Source organism: Chlorocebus sabaeus, chromosome 18, assembly GCF_047675955.1.
Source record: "Chlorocebus sabaeus isolate Y175 chromosome 18, mChlSab1.0.hap1, whole genome shotgun sequence".
Classification (NCBI taxonomy): Eukaryota; Metazoa; Chordata; class Mammalia; order Primates; family Cercopithecidae; genus Chlorocebus; species Chlorocebus sabaeus.
In genome coordinates, this window is record NC_132921.1 from 67,696,485 (window position 1) to 67,718,478 (window position 21,994).

General features: G+C 38.9%; 1 protein-coding gene across 4 annotated transcripts in view; it reads right to left on the reverse strand.

Moving 5' to 3' along the window:
- The window catches only part of L3MBTL4 (L3MBTL histone methyl-lysine binding protein 4), a 443,526-nt gene that overhangs the window by 198,441 nt on the left and 223,091 nt on the right, over positions 1–21,994 (reverse strand). For all 4 annotated transcript variants that reach the window (XR_005234835.2, XM_037982494.2, XM_073006460.1 and 1 more), the window contains one exon: positions 10,391–10,505. Coding sequence is in view for 3 of the 4 variants with exons in the window: in XM_037982494.2 (XP_037838422.1) it covers positions 10,391–10,505 (115 nt within the window). In the remaining variant the exon portion in view is untranslated. The remainder of the gene's footprint in view (positions 1–10,390; positions 10,506–21,994) is intronic.

Here is a 21,994-nt window from a genome sequence, read left to right on the forward strand (position 1 = left end):
TGTCCCACAGGACTTTGCAAACCCTAGTACAGTAGTTAGTACATTAGAGATACCAAAAAAATCTCTATTCAATTACCACAACACTGAGATGATAAAACCTTTCCTCATGAAATATTTTCAGGCCGTCAGTTGATTGCTCAACTGCTCAAGGTTTCCATTAACCAGGTATTGTAGGGTGATGTAGGGCAGGGATATAGATACATAACAATTGCATCCAGTTCCCTTCCCCTGCCATGGAAGGCATTATTGTCTTCTGAAAGGGTTAAAACTCTCTGAGAAAAAGCCTGAAAGGTTCCTGCGCGAACTCAGGATCTTCACTCAACATCCATATGCCGACTTGCATAAATCTATAGCCAGATGAGAGTCATAAATCGGGATAGGATGAGAATTTGGCAAGCCTTACTGCCAAACCACTGAGTTGTTTCATCCATTTTAGAAGGGATGGGCTATTGTACGTGTTTTAAAGGTCTGCAAATTTGCACAGAGCTGTGCTTTATTTAATACAATCTACGATGGTCTGTACATGTGATGACAGAAACTGCTGTGCCACACTGCATCTCAACTGTGAACAAAGTCATCAAGCTAGAATGAGAAAATAATCTGAAGAATTGTTCTGGGCTAGCCACTAGGCATCCAACGACTAAGTTTTAGAACCAAGTAAATGGAATCTGCCCTCACACCTCCAGAAGGTAGAGACACAGGATAAGCACTTCAACAAGAAGCATTTAAAACAGACAATATCATTATGACTGTAAGTACATTTTGAAATGTATTATTTTTCCTTGATAAGTCTATCATGTAGATCTGTAATTAGGGACTTTGAAAATAGCTACCTTTTTTAAAACACAATATGCTATAATTGTCTATTAAGTCAATGAGTACTTAGGGACTCTTAAAACTGCTGATTACTTGCTTGCTGTAATTTGGAAGAACAAGTACTAAAGGTTCCTTGTGAAATTCTCTTTAAAATAGAATGAATTGAAAATGTGCTATTACCTGGTTAGGCTAACAATATTTTTTCCTCAGAATGACATCCATCCATCATCATATTAATTGCTTCACATCTGGTCAAAAAATTGCATTAACTTTTATTTTATAATCTAAGTGAATTTCCATCTCTGAATAAAATTTTTCTAATTCCACAGAGTTTCAATGCTCATAAAAGATGGCATTATTAATCATTCATTGCTTAGTGTAGATTAAGAATTTTATCTCAGTTATCAGGATAAACAATGCACCAGCCATATGGTGTATTTACAAGTCCTTCTGTTGTATTTATACATATGCGGTCTATTAAATGAAACTGGGTAAAAATGAACTATACCTTTTATCAAGTTATGTGCTATTATGCTTGTTTATGTTTAACCATTAAATAAATTAGCAATGTTCTCAAGGTCATTCATATAAATTATAAAGGCTATATATATTATGTTGTAGTTTGTATTATTATTCTATTAATATACACTTTAACTTCATAATGATGGATAATTTAATTTACTTTGAATCAAGCATTATAATTACTTCCAAATACAAATCAAACAGAAGCTAAAGAAAGAACAATGACACAATTATTTAGACACGGAAGCTATCTAAGAAATCTCATTTTTCTGCCTATCAACTTCCTATTTCGGAAGGTTTCCTTTGTCATTTAGGGAGGGTTATTCTTGGCCTGTGTCTCTCCTGCTAGGCTTGACTAGACCAATTCCATAGCTACTACTCAAGAACTCACTCACTCCATTAAGGTCGCAGGCGAGAGTCCAAGGTGGTCTCTAGAGATGCACGCTGACTTTGCATTAAGTGACTAACCAACACATATAGAGAGATGAATATATAGACAAATGTTTTTTGGAAGTCAGACCATGGAAAACACTGAGAGATACAACATTCACTGTCCTTCCATTCATGAAGCTTACAGTTTCATGAGAACTAATGACAACTGAGATGATTACATATGTGTTTTGCACTGTGGAGAAAAGGAAGTGGTCAAATGAAAAATAATAGTGGTTGCTGTTCTTTAGACAATATGGACCCTGGAGGCCTTTCTAAGAAGGGATCATTCAAGATGTATTCTAAAAGGTGAGAAAGAGCCATCCAGTAGAAGAGCAGATAGACCATTCTGAACAGAGAAGACAGCATACATATATATACACAAAGGCCCTGGGGTGGAAAGAGTTTGTGTTCACCAACTGAGAGAAAGGAATAAACGTAGTGAATGAGAGGCTAAAGACAGACAAGGAGGCAAGAGGTGTGTATGTGCACACTCCTCTCTTCTTGCACATCCCCCTCTGTTTTCATTTACCTCTCCTTCATGCTGGCATTGCAGTGGGCATCTATGTATAAATAGATGGCCTCAAAACAAGCCTGGGGAAATACTAAAGGACAGCTGTACATCTCTAGAAAGAGATCCCACATGGCTACTACTTCCACATGGTAGAAGGTCAGTGGCCAAGTTAATGAGCCCAAGGCTATACTTCCATTTCGGCACAGCCTGTGTGGTACATGGAGGGGACCCAGAAGTTCTTACATGCCTCAGTAAGGAAGCACAGGGTCTCTAAAAGGGCTGGCAGGTAAGCAGAAATATGGTGTCAAGATATAAAAGCCACACCAAGAGTGACTTGGGGACTAGAGCAAACAGCTAGGATCACACTCCTTGGCAGAAGGATCTTGAGCAAGGCCCAGCAGGGATGTCCTTATGAAAAGGTAAGGCTCCGCCTTCTCCCTCCCACACTCCCACAGGGATGAGTGTGCCCTGTGAGCTGCTGATGATCAGAAATGATGTGAAGTCACTGCAGGTGGCCCAGGCATGAGGCTATGCTGGAATGTTCTCTCTTTGGGGGCTTTTCCGCCCTCTTCCCCTCATGCTTCATGCAACATTGCTGATGCTGCAAGACAGAGGACACCGTCCTTGCTGAAAGCCCAACCTCAGCACTTCCAGAGGCCTGGCCCCAGGTTAGGAACCTCTCACTGGCTGGGTTACCCGCTTTCCTGTTCAGAGAGGGGATAACCAGAGGGAGACGCATCTGATTATAAAAGTACATATTGCAGGGTTTAGGCAAGTAAGAATACATGCTGACCAGGACCAGAGACCCGACTCTGGCTCTCACAAGCTGTGTGAATCATTTTGTTGCCTCACCTCTGGATGAGAGGTTTGGATCAGACAAGCTCCTAGGATTCCACCAGTTTTATATTCCACACCCTTATCTTTGGTGACTAGGATAAGAGAAGATGAATTGAAACCTCTCTCCTGCATCTATTTATTTGTATACCCAAGCTGAGCGAGCAGCTTTGTTCTTCTTAAGGAAGATGTAAGGTGTTCCCATCGTAAACAAGAGCCCAGCCTAATCTGATGCAATGGTCGCTGCACGAGAGGCTCCAGGGCATGCCACAAGGGTCTCCCTGAAGGGCCAGCACCACCAGGCTGCTCCATACCCCACCAGCCCTTGTCATGGCACATCAGTTTTTTGTCATTTCATAACAAACACTTTATATGTACCCTGGTGAGAAAAGTCTGTTAGTTACCAAGTGGTGCATCCAAATCTCCATTTAATTAAAAAATGAATATTTTGTCTCAAGCTATATCTATCTTATTAGGAGCACTGGGACCTGTCACATTTTTATTTTGCTGTTTTATTCCTACTTTAAAACAACTACAGAATATTTCTATGTAATCAGATAATTTATTCTGCATTGTTTAGCTCTGATTTCTGAAAGAGTGTTTAAAACAAGGGTTGAAGGGGCAGGGAGGGTGGAGTAAGTGCAGCCATTCCCATCCCCAGCGTGGAGAGGCGTGCAGTCCTGGGGGCTGCCCTGCTGCTGGACTGGCACATTCCATCCTGGAGCCTTCACCAAGAGTTTCCTGACATGAGCTTAGCACCTGCAAGAGCTGCAGAGGCTCCACAGAGTGAGGAGCAACAGTGAAAATACAAAGACCCCACCCTAGGTGATCTCCTGGTCTAAAAGACAAGCCGACGTTCATTCCCGTACTCAGAGACTACCTTTCGTGTTGCAAGTCAGCAGTGTTCAGAGGTGTTCCAGACTGTGAGATGGAGAGCCAACAGCAGCAGCAGGTCCCTCCACCATGGAACAGGGTGCAGGGGATGAGAACAGATACAAAGAGCACGCACTACCAGGTCAGCCTGGGAGAACTACCGTTAAGAAAAATAAAAGTGGATGGGAGCTAGAGATTAGCAGGGTTACTGTTTGTGGGTGGCCTGGTCAGAGACGGCATCTCTGGGAGGTGACACTTGAACAAAGCCCTGAAGACACGTGGTGGCACCACACTCCAAGCCGAGGGAACGGCAGCTGCGAAGTGGAAGTGTGGCAGGCGTGCTACAGGCCCCGCACGAGGCCAGCGTGGCAGGCGCTGAGTGAGGAAGACAGAGACCAGGCTGGGGAAGGCCTCACATGAAGATAAGCACTTTGCAACAAATTCTGTGAGAGAGGGAGAAGCCACTGGGAGGGTCTGAGTTAAGAAAAATGTAACTGTGATATGACAGAAGGGAGGATAAATCACTGTGGGATGATGAGGATCAAGAGGCAATTCATTTCCCCAAGAACACCAGACAAAGTTTTGGAGAGGAAGCGACACTTGCATGCAGAGGACTTTATCTGTGCTGCTCTAACACTAGAAAGGACTGGCACTGGGCACAAGGGGCACAGACCCCACCCAGCAGAAGAGAAGGTATTAATGTAGACTATGACTAGAGGTAGGAGGAGGCCCGAAGACTGTTCTGTGGCCTAAATCAGAAGTAAAAGAATGGGGATTCTAGTAGAAGGCTCAGGTGACGACTGGTTACATCCATTTGGTTTGATGACTAAAAAGTTATGGCCGGGCAGGGTGGCTCAAGCCTGTAATCCCAGCACTTTGGGAAGCCGAGGCGGGAGGATCACAGCGTCAGGAGCTCGAGACCATTCTGGCTAACATGGTGAAACCCCGCCTCTACTAAAAATACAAAAAAAATCAGCCTGGTGTGGTGGCAGGTGCCTGTAGTCCCAGCTACTCGGGAGGCTGAGGCAGGAGAATGGCATGATCCTGGGAGGCAGAGGTTGCGGTGAGCTGAGATTGTGCCACTGCACTCCAGCCTGGGCAACAGAACAAGACTCTGTCTCAAAAAAAAAAAAAAAAAGTTCCATAACAATTCAGTAAGGATAATTTTATTTCACTCGTGATATATTTAAAATGTATTCAGTTTTTTCTTTTTTGTTTGTTTTTTTTTTTTTAAGAACAGCAAACAGTCCTCAGTTGAATTCCGCTTCGAGGGCCTGCTTATCTTCTGTGTGACTCAATAATTCTGAATGTTGTGAACTGTCCTAAATGTTATTCAATCCACTCTGCAATCAGCAACCCCTTTATGGATGGTACGATTATAACAAGTATCTAGGGAAAAACTATGCTGGTTGTGTACGTTTTAGGAAACAAAGTCAACTCCTAATTTTCTGGATCAATGAAGAGCATCGGCAGCATGGGACACAGATGTGCCTGTGCTTCTCACCCCAGCCCCGCCATGTCCTTAGGGTCCCTGTGAGCCAGACAGCTTGGAAGCAGCCAGAGCTGTGTTTAATCTCACAGGCCTGCAAGTTCCAGAGGTCATAGAACTCATCCAAATGCACAGAGTTAATTTCCAAAGCAGGAAAAACTGGACATCCCATTGTCCAATGGAGTAGGTAATCTATGTGTGAATAATAAACAATACAGTAAAAGAAACAAACTCCATTTAAAGAAAGTTTACATCAAGTGTGACTGGGATTACAGTTTCCAAATGATGTGACGGAAAAGATTGCCAAAATGTGACCCAGTTAGACGACCAGAGCAGGCATGGTTTTCAGGGTCTGATATTTTCATATTGTTTAAGGACATTCCGGAAACACAAAGCATGATAGAAAGGTCTTGACAAGTCAACAGTGCTAAGACATCAGTATTTAGTTTCAATTCTAACTGTAGGAAAAGCCCACCATGAGGGACTCTATGTCAAATAAAGCAGACAAATTGCATCCTCATGGATGAGAAAAGGAGAGTTTAATCTGGCAGCAGGGTACGAGGGCAAATTGCAGGTGATCATCTATAGTTAGGAACAGCAGCTAAGAGGAAGCTGTCATCACCTGGCCATACAAGTTGGACTCTTCTCAGTTGAACAACTGAGAACATTTTTCATTCTCAAGAGGCTTTTCCCAGTTAACTTTTCAAGAACTTACACTGGGCCTTAGGGCTTGAATATTATGGTCTTGGCTCAAATTTACTGCACAAGCATTTCTGCAGAAGCTGGGATCTACGGTGCACACTCTATCTTGGCTCAATGTCTGCAATGAGATTAAATGGCACTAGATAAATAGAAACAAACTAAAGGGACTATCACTTGTTTAGAAAGATCGAAAATTTTAATAAGTTCTAATAAAATGTGTATGGAGAACCAACAAGTTCTAGTGTTGCCTACACTTGTGCCATTTTCACCTCTAGAGGGGCTGCCACTAACTAGTCCAGGCCCAGTGTGCTCATGTGAGCCCAGCTCAACAGTGTCCCGAGGTTCCTTCCTGGACTCACCCCACTGCATTCTGCTCACTCTGTAAAACAACAGTAACAATCTAGATTTCGTTTTTACTGATCCATGCACAGTTGTGTGATTTTACCGTTACATACATTTGTAAACCACAGCCTCTTAAGACACAAATTGGAAGCTCACTGAAAAAATACATATAATTCTTATATATATATATATGAAAGCCAAGAAAGAATATACCTGTGTGTGTATGCATTTTTATTCCTCTGTTTCCAAAGTTTCTATTACAATAACAGCTACTAATTTGTTGAAAAAAGGGAAAATATTCATAAAGAAAAAGAGATGAGAATAATAGATTAAAAAACCCTCTACCTCATATTTTCTTTTGGTCATTCTTTTTTCATATAATATCACTGGTAGACAACCTACTATGATATCTTTTGTAAAAATCCACTGAAGTAAATCAATACAATAAAGTTCAAGAGAGACTCTACCTCTATAAAATATAGAGTAGATTCCATGATCTCTAAGATCGTTTTCCCAAGCCTTCAACTTTTAGTAGTCTTTGCAGTATTTGACCAATAAAGTTGTCATATATAAGTACCTAACACAATTGTTGAGTCACACAAATACAACAAAAATAAAATAAAAGAGTTCAAAAAAATCCAAAAGTTAAAGTATGTTAAAATACCTCTAAAATATCTGGAAATTAATGTTGGCCAGCTGACTTTAATCATATGTGATAAAATACTGCGTGTGGTTGTATAGATATACTTACAAAACTCTATTTTGATCTGATTTTAAAAGACACTGGACATTATAGTGACAAAAGTTTAGTTGGAATTATATGAGTAAATACGATTAACCCATTGACTCAACTGGCATTCAGAATAAAAGATGATTGGATGTGATTGTTTGTACACATATCATAGATAAAATACAGGGTAAAAGGTGGTACACGTGACTCCTCTGTAGAGCAAGTGCCCTGCAGCCTCCATGCCACACAGGCATTTGACAACAACTGAGCAGTGTGATTTTCCTGTAAGAAAAGCAAAGATATGGAGGAAAGCTATAGAAAGGTGACATATTGTCTTCAGATTCTTAGAAGGCTGGTGTTCAAGGTGCTCGGAGTAAATGTGTGATGTAAATGAAGGATTTTGAGAGGAAAATGGTGGAGGATAGGTGAGTAATGCATTGACTATGAAGGGCTTTGTATGCATGCAAAGGAGTCTCAGGCTGATAGGATACTCTACACCAAAGAAGAGTTTTAATAACACAGAAAACCAGGTGAGTTTGGGGTTTTATACAGACTATCCCAGGAAAGAAGAGAGAAAAGACAATCATAATGCCACTGCAACAGTCAGTGACAGGCCCTCAAATGCTGTTTTGTTAGAGTGCCTAGAGCAACCATTTGTTTCTCCTTCCCAGTGGAAAAATAATTCAATGATAAATAAATAAGTAACAGAATCGGTTTTGGAGTAGGGGTGTGTTTGTCTATGGGTGTGCGTGTATGTGTGTTTGTGTTTGTGTATTTTTGCTTTCACAATAGGGGCAGGGATGACACATATTGAACCAGATCACAAGCATGTCTTAAAGTATAGGCATTTCAAAATCAATAAAACATAAATAATTATGGTGCAGATATAAATAATTAAAACCATAAGATTAAGCAAACAACCTATAACAAGCTACATTAATCTTGATTAAACAAACAAGTTTATAACAAGAAAGTCAAACACAGCGAAAACAGAAAATCACAAACAACCAAAGACAATCAATTACAAGTTATCTTTCCCCCAAATTCTAGCAAATCTAATTACCTGCCTGTGAATACACAAAATACTCATCTTGTAATACTGCCAACAACACATGGAAGTCAAACTTCTTAAGAAAAATTGAATTAAAGTATTTGGAAAACCCTAATCACATTAATTTTTGCTCAATTTCAAATCTGGAACTCTTAGTAACTCCCACTTAATAACTTACATAAGAATGAAAATCTAGAGAATGCCACATTATTTCCTGAGAGAAGTTAGTATTAATTGAGCACATACTATGGAGTAGGCAGTTTTTGAATTCTATCCATTCATTTATTTCATTTAATAATTATAAATTCATGAGGCAGATATTAATATTATCTTTATTTTATAGATGAGGAAACTGAGGTATAGAGAGGCACACACTAAGCAAGCTTTAAACTGAGATTCAAAGCCCAGCATTCTGACTCCACTTTTCTCATTTTTAAGCACTAGTTTAAACTGCTCTAGAACCTCCATTTTTAGATTTATCCTAGGCTCATCAGGAGAACCTGTGCAACTCACTAGCAGACTACAGGCCACATTCTGAGAAGCATCTGTAACTATGATGACACCTCAAAATAATGCAATAGCATTGAGAAGATGCATTGGGGTCAAAGCATTGGGGGTCAAAGATAGATTCTGGAGAATTAAGAAAGAGAACCAGCAGGACACCTGGTGCCTGTTTATATGTGTGGATTGAGGAAGGGGCCAAGAGGGAGCAGAGTCTGGAATGGCAACTTTGGAAGCAAACAGAAACTATAGTAGAAAGAGCAAGTTTTTGGCTTGGGGTGGAGGTTGGGTTTGATGCATAGACTTTGGGATGCTTCTGAGACATTCAGGTAGAAAATCCAGCTGGGTAGAGTGACAAAGGAGCAGACAATGCTTGGAGTGGAGTGAAGAGAGCTGTCCCTGTACCTGCAATGCTGGTCCATGCCTACCCCAGAGGAAATCGTTCACACATGAGGAAGTTACTGGCTGAGGGATGGATGTACAGGGGTGTACTGGGGGGTTCACATAAAGTGAGAACCATCTCCGTGACATGCTGGGGTGTAAAACCAGGGAGGATAAAAAGCAAGACCGAAGGAAACCACAAAGTACAAATGCTGGCGCCCTTCCCTACTTGGAGTCCCCCACATGGTGCTGACCATGGTCCCCTTCATTCTACAGTCTTGGGGTACTGGTCCTATCTGTGCCAATACGCTGTCGGCTCCAGAAGGGCCTTCATCTCTTTGATTCTGTAGTTTTTGAAGAATCTAGCACAATGTAGAACTCTTTGTCCAATTATTTAGTCAGGGATTCTTCTCATTTTTACGAGAAGTCCTTTGAGGCCTAAGGTTCAAGCATCATTAGGCTGGCTGTGTGTAAGATATCCTCATTAATAGAAAAGCATTCTAGCTTAATCCTAAGAAACCAACGGGAGGGAAAGAGAAGCAGTGAGGGAACAAAACAAACATGAGAATGGAGAACACTTGCACCTGTGTCTGGAACTGGTTATTAGTCATGTCAGCCTAATCAGATCAGAGGACTCCTTCAGACAAAAAAATAAGGTATTTTGGGTTGAGGCTCATTAAAATTTAGAGTGGTTAATTTCCTCCTTAACTTTAAGTAGCTAGAAAGTCAGAAATAATAAAGATGTGAGTAAAGTAGAGGCTTTTAAATATTTTTATAAGTAAAGAAAATCTGAAAATTGTTGGAAGTTAAAATACTTTAATTTTCCAAAAGACTTTGTATAGTCTGTTCTATAAAATAAAGATCAGATGTTTAAAAAAAAAAGACGAACTTGTTAAAACCGATGACCAAAATTAGATGAATTTAGATATGCTAGCTCAGTTTTCCAAACTCAAATGTAGAAAATAAAGATTCCTTTGGAAAACACTACCAAAATAATTTTTTAATGATTATCACTTTTCATTAATATAACACATGCCCTTTGAGGCTTAATTGTAAATAATTGGCTTTCAGTGTAGCTGTAGTGATGATTAATTCGCCTATGTGATATTTAGCTCTCAGGTGTCTATAATGGCATGAATAAGCAACAGTATGACTGGAAATCAGGCTAAGGATTTAAAGGGCAATGACAAAGAGCAAAGTACTCACGCTGCGGCACTTCCAGTGGATGCCCTGTGACATCACACCATCCGATCGGGTGGATGTCAGGGCTGTCTGTCTCCACCCAGTAGTCATACTTATGGTCCCAACCATCAAAATGAACCTGTTAAAATGAGTTTCAAATGATTAATATTTAGTAATTAGCATTTCACTATTCCTGTATGGAAATATTTGAATACAGATATCTGAAGCTGAGATTGAAATTGTATTTATCACACCTTGCAGTTGAAATAATATTTAAAATGTGCCATTCTACAGCCTTCTAATCCAGCCAACAAAGGCGACTGTACCAAATTTTCAAAGAAATTAAAGAGGTTGGTAAAGAAAAAAATTGTCAGGTATTGATCAGAATTTGAAGAGGTAAGCCCAATACATTTTCTCGACTAAGACAAATACTGGAATGCTGTTGAGGGAAAACTCTTTGTCCTAAGTAACTGTCCCATTAACCACTTCAAGAACCATGTCAGCATCATCAACATTAAGCGTCACCAACTTGACATTAGTATAAGTGCTCTACTGATGGGAAATGCACAGATTAGAGTATAAAGAAACAATCAATCCCTAAAACCTCACAAATGAGAGATGGGCCCATTGGAACAATGGAGGCAAAAACAGTAGACAAAATATGCTAGGGGGTAGATAGATTTTAATAGCTACCATAAGAGCTATTTAAAGATCAAGGGTAAGCTATCAAGAAACTTTCGAACAAGAAGCAGGGCCCAGGTCCAGCCATCCTACTGGCATAGGCTCAAACAAGCTAATTATTACAAGGATAATTTATCATGCATCTTATCTATAGAACACACACAGACATACCATGCACACATATAAGAATAATTAAATAAATCCCAGTCTCTGAAACAAAAAATCAAATACTTATTTCTTAAAATAAAAATAATTATTTCTTTTTAAAAAAGCTATATCCTTTCCAATGCAAAGAAGCCCATTTAAGTTTTTGAAAATCATATTTGAATAAAAAGAGCAAGATGCCTAGTGCTATAATAAGCCAACCTGAAATATAAATCCATTATGCAGAACATAAGACCAAAAAAGCAAAATTCTATATTTTCAGTTCCAAACAAACTCCCAATATTTTTTCTCAAGAGTCATCTTTCTAAGCAAGTGGTTTTCAAAGTGTGATTCTCAGACTATCAGCATCACCTGGACACTTGTTAAAAATACAAATTCTTGGGCTCCACCTCAATCCTACTGAATCAGAAGCTCTAAAGGTAGAGCCTAACACTGTGTGTTAACAAGTTTTCTACATGAATCTGTTATATGCTAAAGTTTGAGAACCAGAGATTACAGTAATAACTTTCAAAAGTATATTTCTACCGAACTTGGGTTCCTGACAATGACAGAGTGCCCTTTCATAGTAATAACCATAAAACTGGACATATGCAGTGGCTATTTTCTGATGTTGGACAATAGACAGCACAGAAATGCAATCCCTAAGTAAAGGAAAACATCCCAGATGAGCCCTTAATATCAGCCTGGAGACAATTTCCTGATTGCAGCACAAAGAGGAGAAACATAGAGAAAGCAGTTATGCAGTCAGAAAGACACAGATTGCAGATCAGAGCGGATGATGCAGCTGGAAGTTAAAGGACAAAATATTGGAGAAGACAGAACTACAAAAAAGGGAGAACCAAAGGCCGGGTGCAGTAGCTCATACCTGTCATCCCAGCACTTTGGGAGGCCAAGGATGGAGGATCACTTGAGCCCAGGTGTTCCAGACCAGCCTGGACAACATGGTGAAACCTCATCTCTACAAAAAAATAAAAAACTAGCCAAGTGTGGTGGTGTGCACCTGTGGTCCCAGCTACTCAGGAGGCTGAAGTAGAAGAATCACCTCAGCCTGGGGAGGTCGGGGCTGTAGTGAACCATGATCATGCCTTTGCACCACAGCCTGGGCGACACAGCAAGACCCTGTTTCAATAAAGAGGAGGACCTAAAAGTCCATGGGAGGTTATTCACAAGACCTTGACCAAGGGCTGGACTTCCCATGCACCAGGTGAGACTTTTTGAAGCCAAGCAGAGAGTACCTGATATGAGGCTGAGAATGAAACAAAGATACTAGAGGTCATACGTTTTGGGGAAAGGGGAGAGACTAATGTGGAGAAATCTCAAAAACACTTTGACAATTTCAGTGAGACACCACAAAGTTCACATTTTTTGGGAAAGAAAGATGCCCCAGATAAAGCATTACTCATGAACAACCCTAAAAAAGGGGTAAAATCAAGCCTTCACCAGATGAAGAATTACCAGTAATAAATTCCCTGACAGAATGAACTCTATTATTTAAAACAAAACAAAAAAAACCAAAAACAAAAATAACAAATACTCCCACTACATACTATATCATTTTGCATGTATAACGTACAAAGGTTTACTAAACATGTACATAAACAGATGATTGTGAGCCATACTCAATTTGTAAAGAAGTAGTCAACAGAAATAGATCTTAAGATGACCCAGATGTTGTAATTAGCAGAAAAGGAATGCAAAGTAGTTATGAAAATATGTTCAAAAACTTAATTGAAATGGTCTAAATTAGTGAACAGAGAATTTCAAGAGAGAAATGGAAACTATAAAAGAGAAGCACGTAGAAATTCTAGAAGTGAATAGCAAAATATCTTTAATATTGCTGGATGACAATATTATTGCTGGATGACAATATTATTGCTGGATGGCAATACTAGCAGATTGGAGATGGCAGAAAAACAGACGAGTGAATATAAAATATAAAAACAGATTCATAGAAGTTATTAACCTAAAGAACAGATGATGTTCTGGTGTGATGGCGCACACCTATAATCCCAGCACCTTGGGAGGCCGAGGCAGGTAGATCACTTAGAGCCAGCGGGTTGAGACTAGCCTGGTCAACATGGTAAAGCCCCATCTCTACTAAAAATGCAAAAATTAACTGGTGTGGTGATGCATGCCTGTAGTCCCAGCTACTTGGGAGGCCAAGGCACAAGGATAGCTTGAACCCAGGAAGCGGAGTTTGCAGTGAGCCGAAATTGCACCACTGCACTCCAGACTGGGCGACAGAGTGAGATTCTGTCTCAAAAAACAAATGAACAAACCAACAAACAAAACAAAGATGATACGAGATTTAAATAATAAATAGAGCCTGATAATATCAACTCATCTAACACACCCATATTTGGATTCTGGAAGGAGAGGACACAGACAATGGAGCAGGAATAGTGGTCAAACAAAACCAATGCAGAAAGGATAATGGTTAAAACAAAAAAACTCCCAGTTTGGCCAAAAATACCAATTTGCAAGCTTAAGAATGACAAAACCTGAGCATAATAAACACAAAGGAAATAAAAACTAGGCAAATCATAAACCACTGAAAATGAAAGCTAAAGGGAAATCCTGAAAGCAGCTGGAGACGATGCAACACATTACAAAGAGCAGAGCTGTGATGGGAAAGTGTGCCACCTTCTCACCAGAAACAGTGCAGACAGGAAGATAATAAAATGACATCCTTAAAACACTAACAGGAAACATAAAAAGCTGTCAACACAGCATTTCAATTCCTACAAAAATATCCTTCAAAAAAGACTAAAACAGAGAAATTTTCAGATAAACAAAACAAGGAGAATACGCACTTATAGATGTATACTGTAAGAAATATTACAGGGAGTATTTCCGGTTGATGCTAAGTGATGCCAGATGGAAACTACGACCTACGTGAAGAGCACTAGCAATAGCAAATATGTGGAGAAATATGCAAGGCTAGTTCCGCACTCTAACTGTAATCAATTAATTCAATACACCACAGAATAAGAAGAAAAGTACTGTGGTCATCTCAATGGATACAGAAAAAGTATTTGACAAACTTCAATACACAATGATAAATACTTCAGTAAACTAGAAATAGAAGGGAATTCCCTCAGTCTGATAAAAGGCATCTATGAAACCCTTACAGGTAACATCATACTAAGTAATACTTTATTGAATGCTTCATTCCCAAAATCAAGAGTAAGGCAAGTGCATTCATTCTTACTGTTTCTAGTCAACACTGTTAAATGTAGTGCAATTAGGCAAGAGAAAGAAATATCAATAAAAGGCATGAAACTTGCAAAACAAGTCAATATAAAACAATCAATTATATTAATATACACTGGCAACAAAAAATTTTAAACATATTAATTTTTTAAAAATTTCCTTTAGAATAGCATTAAAAATGAAGAACTCAGCAAAACATCTGAGAAAGTAAGAAAATGTGCAAGATCTATACATTGAAAGCTAGAAAACATTCCTAAGATAAATTAAAAGATGATCCCACATAAGTGAAGAGAACTATCATGCCCACAGGCTGGAAGACTCAATATCATTATTGATACGTCATCTCTTCCCAGATTGTTCCATAAATTCAATATAATCCCACTCAAAAAGGTAGGCCTTTTGTTTTGCATCATTTGACAAGCAGATTCTAACATTATAAAGGAATGAAAAATGATCTAGCTTATCCAAAACAATTTTGTAAAAAAAATTAACAAGGTTGGGGAACTGATACTATCTGATTTTTAGAATTACTACAAAGGCACAGTTATTAGGACAGTGTTGTGCTGGCTTAGGATAGACACATATATTAATAGAACAAAATACTGTGTATAAATTGATCCACATATATGCAGTCAATCGATTTTCAAAAACATGACAAGAGTGTTGAATGAGGAAAGGACAGTCTTTTCAACAAATGGCACTAGAATGCATGAACATCAACATGTGAAAAAAACTGAGCCTGCTGACTTCTACCTCACGTCACACATACACAAGAATTTGAAATGATACATACACAAAACATAAAAGCTGAAACTGTAGAACCCAAGAAGAAAAGATAAAGTCTTCATGACATTGAAATATTCAAGGATTTATTAGCACACAGAAGGCACTACCCCTACAATAATACATTAATAAATTCATTTTTTAACCTGAATCAAAAACTTTTGTTTTTCAAAATCACCAAGAAAAATAAGAAGTGAGCCACAGGCATTTGCAATACATTTATCTGACAAGAGACTTGACAGAAAATTCAACGTAAAAAAAGGGCAAAAGACTCAATGAACATTTTGAAAAAAAAATCATGAACGATCAATAAACAAACTTTTAAAATCTCAATATCACTCTTCACCAGAGAAACCAAAATGAAATACTACTGCATACCCACTCGAGTGATTTAAATGACAGACAAAATTTCCCAGCGTCAGTTATTGCTGAGGCTGTGGAGCTCGTGAAACATTCATACTAATGTCAGCAGGGGTGTAAAATTGCACAACCACTTTCAACAATGTTATGCTACTTTTTAAAGAAGCTTAAGCCATGTGCCTACCTACCCTGTGACTCCTAGTAATTCCAACAAAAGTGATGAAGATATAAAGTTGTATAAACAAATGTCCCTTGCAGTTTTATTCATAATAGCCCAAACCTGAAAACAACCCAAATGCCCAACAGGTGAACATTCATTCACAAACAAGTGTGCAGTGTCCATAAAATGAATACTAGTTCAGCAATAAAAAGGGATAAACTGTTTACACATGCATGAACATGGGAACAGCAGACTTCATGTTGAGCAAGGAGGCAGACACAATAGTGCATGCTGTATGACCCCACTGATATGAAATCTGACAACAGGCAATAGAAAGCAGGTCCATGGTTGTCTGGGAGAAGGGTGGGAGCAGGACTGGCTGAGAAGGAGCACAAAGGAAGCGTCTGTGTTGTTGGAAGTGTTCTACATCTCGACTGGGATGGTGGCTACGCAGGATATATTATACATTTTTCAACACTCATCAACATGCGTGCATAAAATCTGTACATCTTATCATTTGCAAACTACATCTCAATATAGTTACTTTATTTAAAACGTTTCTACATTCAGCTGCTGTCACATGTGGCTGCTCTGTCTCCTACTATCTTCTACTGATGGCGATGTTGCAGCACTCAAGACATAGCCAGGCACCCTAGGACTGTCAGTACCAGACCACTGAATATTCGTGGCGTAAAGAGGCAACACTGGTGTTCCTTTTTGGAATGATGCTTCCTGCTCTGGAATTACCAAAAGGAAGAAGTTTGTGTAAGTCCATATAATGGAGAGAAGAAGAAATAAATTTCCCAAACTTCAACTAATTTCAATGCCCTTCCCCTTTTAAGTCTGGGGTGCAATTTTTTTATGTTTCAAAAGCAAGGAAGTCATGTCAAAGCACAAACAGGACTGGCAGGCCAAACACTCCAGCAAGGTCCTGCTTCAAGGAGTTAGACCTTTCTGTTTTAACTATTTTGGTGGACCTGGGAATCAGACTGCAGAATTAGGTCTCAACTGAAGAAGTAAAAAAAAAAAATCTTTTTCAATTTTTTTTGACAGCAGGCACAATGATTTTATGTACTCTATTCAACATTTTCCTCTTACGTTCATTAATAAATATTAAACTGTCATTTCCAGGGTTGTATATAATTGCTCACAAAGAAACCATGGGAATTAAAAATAGCCCCCCAATCCAATGATGTGATTCTCCCCTCCCCAGCAAGTGCTGTCTAAACTCCAAATTTATAATCAAAATCTGTGCCTATGTAGAATACATCTTTATGAAAGATATTTTCATATCTTTGGATCATATCTTTGGATCTGTGGAATAAAAATCCATTTTAAAAAATTCTAACCAGATGGTCAAGTTAATAGAGGAGACTGGCATTTTAAGTCTATTTACCAAGAGTTCTTTTGTAAAGCAAAGCCTCGTTTTGAAAACCAAATCATCTCCAGTATTGTATTTCATACATTTATGATTTTTCACATATCTAGGTTTGCATAAAATAAACATGTAGATCCTTTTTTCTCAAGCTCTGATAAACCAGAAAACAAAGGTCAGATCACTGAATCAACCACTGTCTCAAGTTCTTATTCTTAAACAGACAGTAATGTTTCCTAATGGCATTAACATTACACATTAGCTATTAAAGAGTGGTAAGAAATAACTTGGAAATTTAAAAATTAGATCAGCATGTTAAAAAAAAAAAAAACAAGGAAAAACTCCTTGGCATAAATCCCACACTTCCAACTGTCTGCACCAACACAGTCTCTGTTTTTCCTTATCTTTACTTCCCAATGCCCACAGCAGGACTTGCCCCGAGCCCCTTAAATGTACCCCAACACCTCAGTCATCTTCGCTGCTCCCATGGCACCTAGTCCTGTGTCTCACAGATTTTAAAGGCTCAAAGCCCATCATCTGAATAAGAGGCAAGACAGTAATCACATCTTCTCATTGTTCTTTTGGGCAATTGGAAGACGAGGCAGTTATTACAATACTTAGGAACATCGGGGCTAAATTTAATGCTCAGTCACAATAATTTTATTAGCCTAAGTGACTATTACATTGTTTTATTTTGCTACATTGTTTTAAAATTTTTAATTTCCACTTTAACAGGCTTATTGGATATGTTTATTCTACTGTCAGAGTCCTCAAATCTATTTTACACGCTTACGGCAAACAAATTATAAGCGCAGATATGATGTTAACTTCTTCAGAAACAGCCTCTATTGTGCCTGAACCCTTCTAGCTTTAATTTAATACATTTTGAGTTAACTAGGCTTAAATTTCATTCTAGAAAGGAGAACTGGGTTTTAATATGTTATACTGATACCTATTGCTCATAACTATTGGTGCTAATAAGATTATAGTTCATCTTACTTCCTGTGATGCCAGGCTCTGGGCTCTGTTGAGGGATGGCAAAGGGGAGTTCAGGGAGAGTACTGAGGCAAGACATCTGCTTTACTGTGGGTCAAGAATGCTTGCACCGTGCCTTTACCGAATACTCTCATAAACCAAGAGCAAGAGTGTTGGGTATGGGAGGGGACACACTTTTATTGTGTGCTTATGTATTCCAGGCATAGTTGTAATGTGTGTGTGTGTCCACACACACACATACACGCCATAGCCACAGCTCACTGCAGCCTCAAACTCCTGGGCTCAAGTGATCCTCCTGCCTCCCGAATAGCTGGGACTGAAGGTGCATGCCACCACACCTGGTCAATTATTTTATTTTGCTTTTTTGTAGAGTCAAGGTCTTGCTCTGTTGCTCAGGTTGGTCTCAAACTCCTGTTCTCAAGTGATCCTCCTGCTTCAGCCTCCCAAAGAGCTGGGATTACAGGCATGAGGCACTGGGTGCAGCCCTATATATCGCCTCATTAAATGTTCACAGGTGTTACTTTAATAGGTGATTAACAGGGGCCTCACAGACGTTAAGAGGTTTGCCAAGATCATAAGCCAGTAAATGGCAAAAGCAGACTTAACCTGAGAACAGTTTACTAGAGAACCATGCAAGAAAATAAATACGGAAAACAATATAACAATGACTAAATGAGGGATATAGTCCAGAGCTACCCATACTTTTCCACAGTAAACATTAACTCCACATTCAGCCCATCTGCTTGCAGACAAGGGTAATGGAGGAGAGAGCATGAAGGAAAGAAAAAATATATATACACCTTCAAAACATCTTACTTTCACGTTATTATCCCCATTTTACATATAAAGCTACTGAGATACACAGGGATTATGAAATATACCAACAATTTCCAAATGACTGTGACTCCCAAACCCTCCCTCTCCCCCAGGCCACATGTCTGAAGTGCTGTTCTGTGGTTTTGGAATCAGCCGCCCCTCGGTTTGTTCCTTACCACTGCTTCCACACTCACTTGTGGTCAATTAACCCAACTCCTTGTCCCTGCTAACCTCCCTCAAACTCATCTGCTCTTCCACAAATGCAGTTGCTTCCATCTTCCATTTAATCCTTTCCCATAACAAATATCATAGAAAAACTTTTAATCACTAAGTTGGAAAAGTAGTAGTTTGCACCATAGCTATTCTAAAGCTATTTTTATTTGTAAGGCCACTGCCCAAATTCACCAGGTTTCTTAAAGCAGTGTTTTTCAAAATTTAGTAAGCAAAATATGAACTATCTTCTCTTCCAACCAAGATCTAATTCAGTGGGGGTCAAGAATGAAGGTCAAAATCTGTATTTTTTAACCACAAACCCTAGATTATTTGCTGTTTTTTCATGCTTGTATGCCAACGTTCATGGCAACAGCATTCACAATGGCCAAAAAGTGGAAACAATCCAAGTGTTTGTCAACTGATGAACGGGTATGCGGTATGCACACACAATGGAATATTAGTCAGCCACCAAAAGGAATGACGTTCTGACATGTTACAACACAGACGAACCTTAAAAACATCATGATAAGCAAAGTAAGCCAGGCACAAAAGGACAAATATCTACTTATATCTAGAATAGGCAAATTCATAGAGACCAAAAGTAGATTAGAGGTTGATAGGGTCTGCAGGGAGTTAGGAATATGGATTTACTGATTTTGGGGTGCAGATTTTCTGTTTGAGGTGAGGAAAAAAAATTTTTTGAATTTTACATTCTTTTTAAACAATTTTATATTAGGTTCAAGGGTACAAATGCAGGGTTTTTTTTATACAGGTAAATTACGTGTCACAGGGGTTTGGTATACAGACTATTTTGCCACTCAGGTAATAGGCATGGCACCTGACAGGTAGTTTTTCTTTTTTTTATTTTTGTTTTTTTGAGACAGAGTCTCACTCTGTCACCCAGGCTGGAGTGCAGTGGCACTGTCTCAGCTCACTGCAACCTCTGTTTCTTGGGTTCAAGCAATTCTCTTGCCTCGGTCTCCTGTGTAGCTGGGATTACAGGTGTGTGCCACCATGCCCAGCTAATTTTTCTTTGTATTTTTAGTAGAGAGGGGGTTTCAACATGTTGGCCAGCCTGGGCTTGAACTCCTAACCTCAAGTGATCCGCCCACCTTGGCCTCCCAAAGTGCTGGGATTACAGGTGTGAGCCACCAAGCCCGGCCATGGTAGTTAGCTTTTCAGTGCTCTCCCTCCGCCCACATTCCACCTTCAAGTAGGCCCCAGGGTCTCTTGTTCTCCTCTTTATATCCACACGGACTCAATGTTTAGCTTTCACTTATAAATGAGAACATATGATATTTGGTTTTCTGTTTCTACATTAGTTCACTTAGGATAAGAGTCTCCAGCTCCATTTCTGTTGCTGTAAAGGACACGATCTCCTTTTTTATGGCTGTCTAGTATTCCATTGTGTATATGTACTACATTTTCTTTATCCAGTCTACCACTGATAGGCATTTGGGTTGATTCTATGACTTTGCTACTGTAAGTAATGCCACGATGAACATGCACTTGCATGTGTCTTTATGGTAGAACAATTTATATTCCCCTGGGTATACACTCAATAATGGGACTGCTGGGTTGAATGGCAATTCTGCTTAGAGTTCTTTGAGAAATCCCTACACTGCTTTATACAATAACTGAACTAATTTACATTCCCACACCAGCAGTGTATAAGCATTCGCTTTTCTCCACAATCTCGCCAGTATCTGTTATCTTTTGACTTTCTAATAATAGCCATTCTGATTGGTGTGAGATGGTCTCTCATTGTGCTTTTGATTTGCATTTCTCTAATGATTAATGATGTTGAGCATTTTTCATATGCATGTTGACTGCATGTGTGTCTCTTTTTGAAAACTGTCTGTTCATATCCTGTGCCCACTTTTTAATGGGGTTGTTTGTTGCTTACTTACTGATTTGTTTGAAATCCTTTGCCCACTTTTTAATGGGGTTGTTTGATTGTTTGCTTGTTGATGTGTTTCTGGATATCACCTTTGTTGTTGTATCGTTTGCAAATATTTTCTCCCATTCTGTAGGGTGTCTGTTTACTCTGTTAATAGTTTATTTTGCAGTGCAGAAGCCCTTTAGTCTAATTAGGTCCCATTTGTCAATTTTTATTTTTGTTGCAATTGCTTTTGGTGTCTTCATCATGAAATCTTTGCCAGGTTCTATATACAGAATAGTATTTCCTAGGTTGTCTTCCAGGACTTTTGTAGTTTTAGATTTCACATTTAAGTTTTTAATCCATCTTGAGTTTATTTTTGTACATGGTGTAAGGAAGGGGTCTAGTTTCAATCTTCTGCATATGGCTAGCCAGTTATCCCAGCACCATTTATTGAATAGGGAGTCCTTCAGATAAAATCTTTTCAAATGCTTTTTTAGGGTTATCAACTGACTTTGCCATTAAACCCATAGTTCTATCTAATGCCACTGAAAATAACTTATTTAAATAGTCATAAACCATTCTTAATTTTATAAGGCAATGAACCCAAGAGAAACCTGGTTGAAGGCCTGATGCAGAGAACCACTCAACTCTAAAGGTTTCCATTTGTGATAAGTATATCTACATAAATTTCCATTTTTCTATTTCTATGGTTACAGTTATAAGAAATAGAATTAGTTTTTCCCATAAGATGTGTTTTTCAGATAAGATTCCCACAAGAAATAAAAATGCCAAATTTCTAATAGAATCCCCAGGGTTTTAATTCTTGTTAAGAAAATCTTTAAATATTTCATCAGAGTTAGGCATACCAGCCCTACTTGGGGCTCTGTGACTACATGTCTGTGGGTGACATCTTTGCAAGAAAAACCTCCTTCATAACCACTGTAAAGACAAATGATCTCCAAATCAGTTTATGGCTGTAACTAA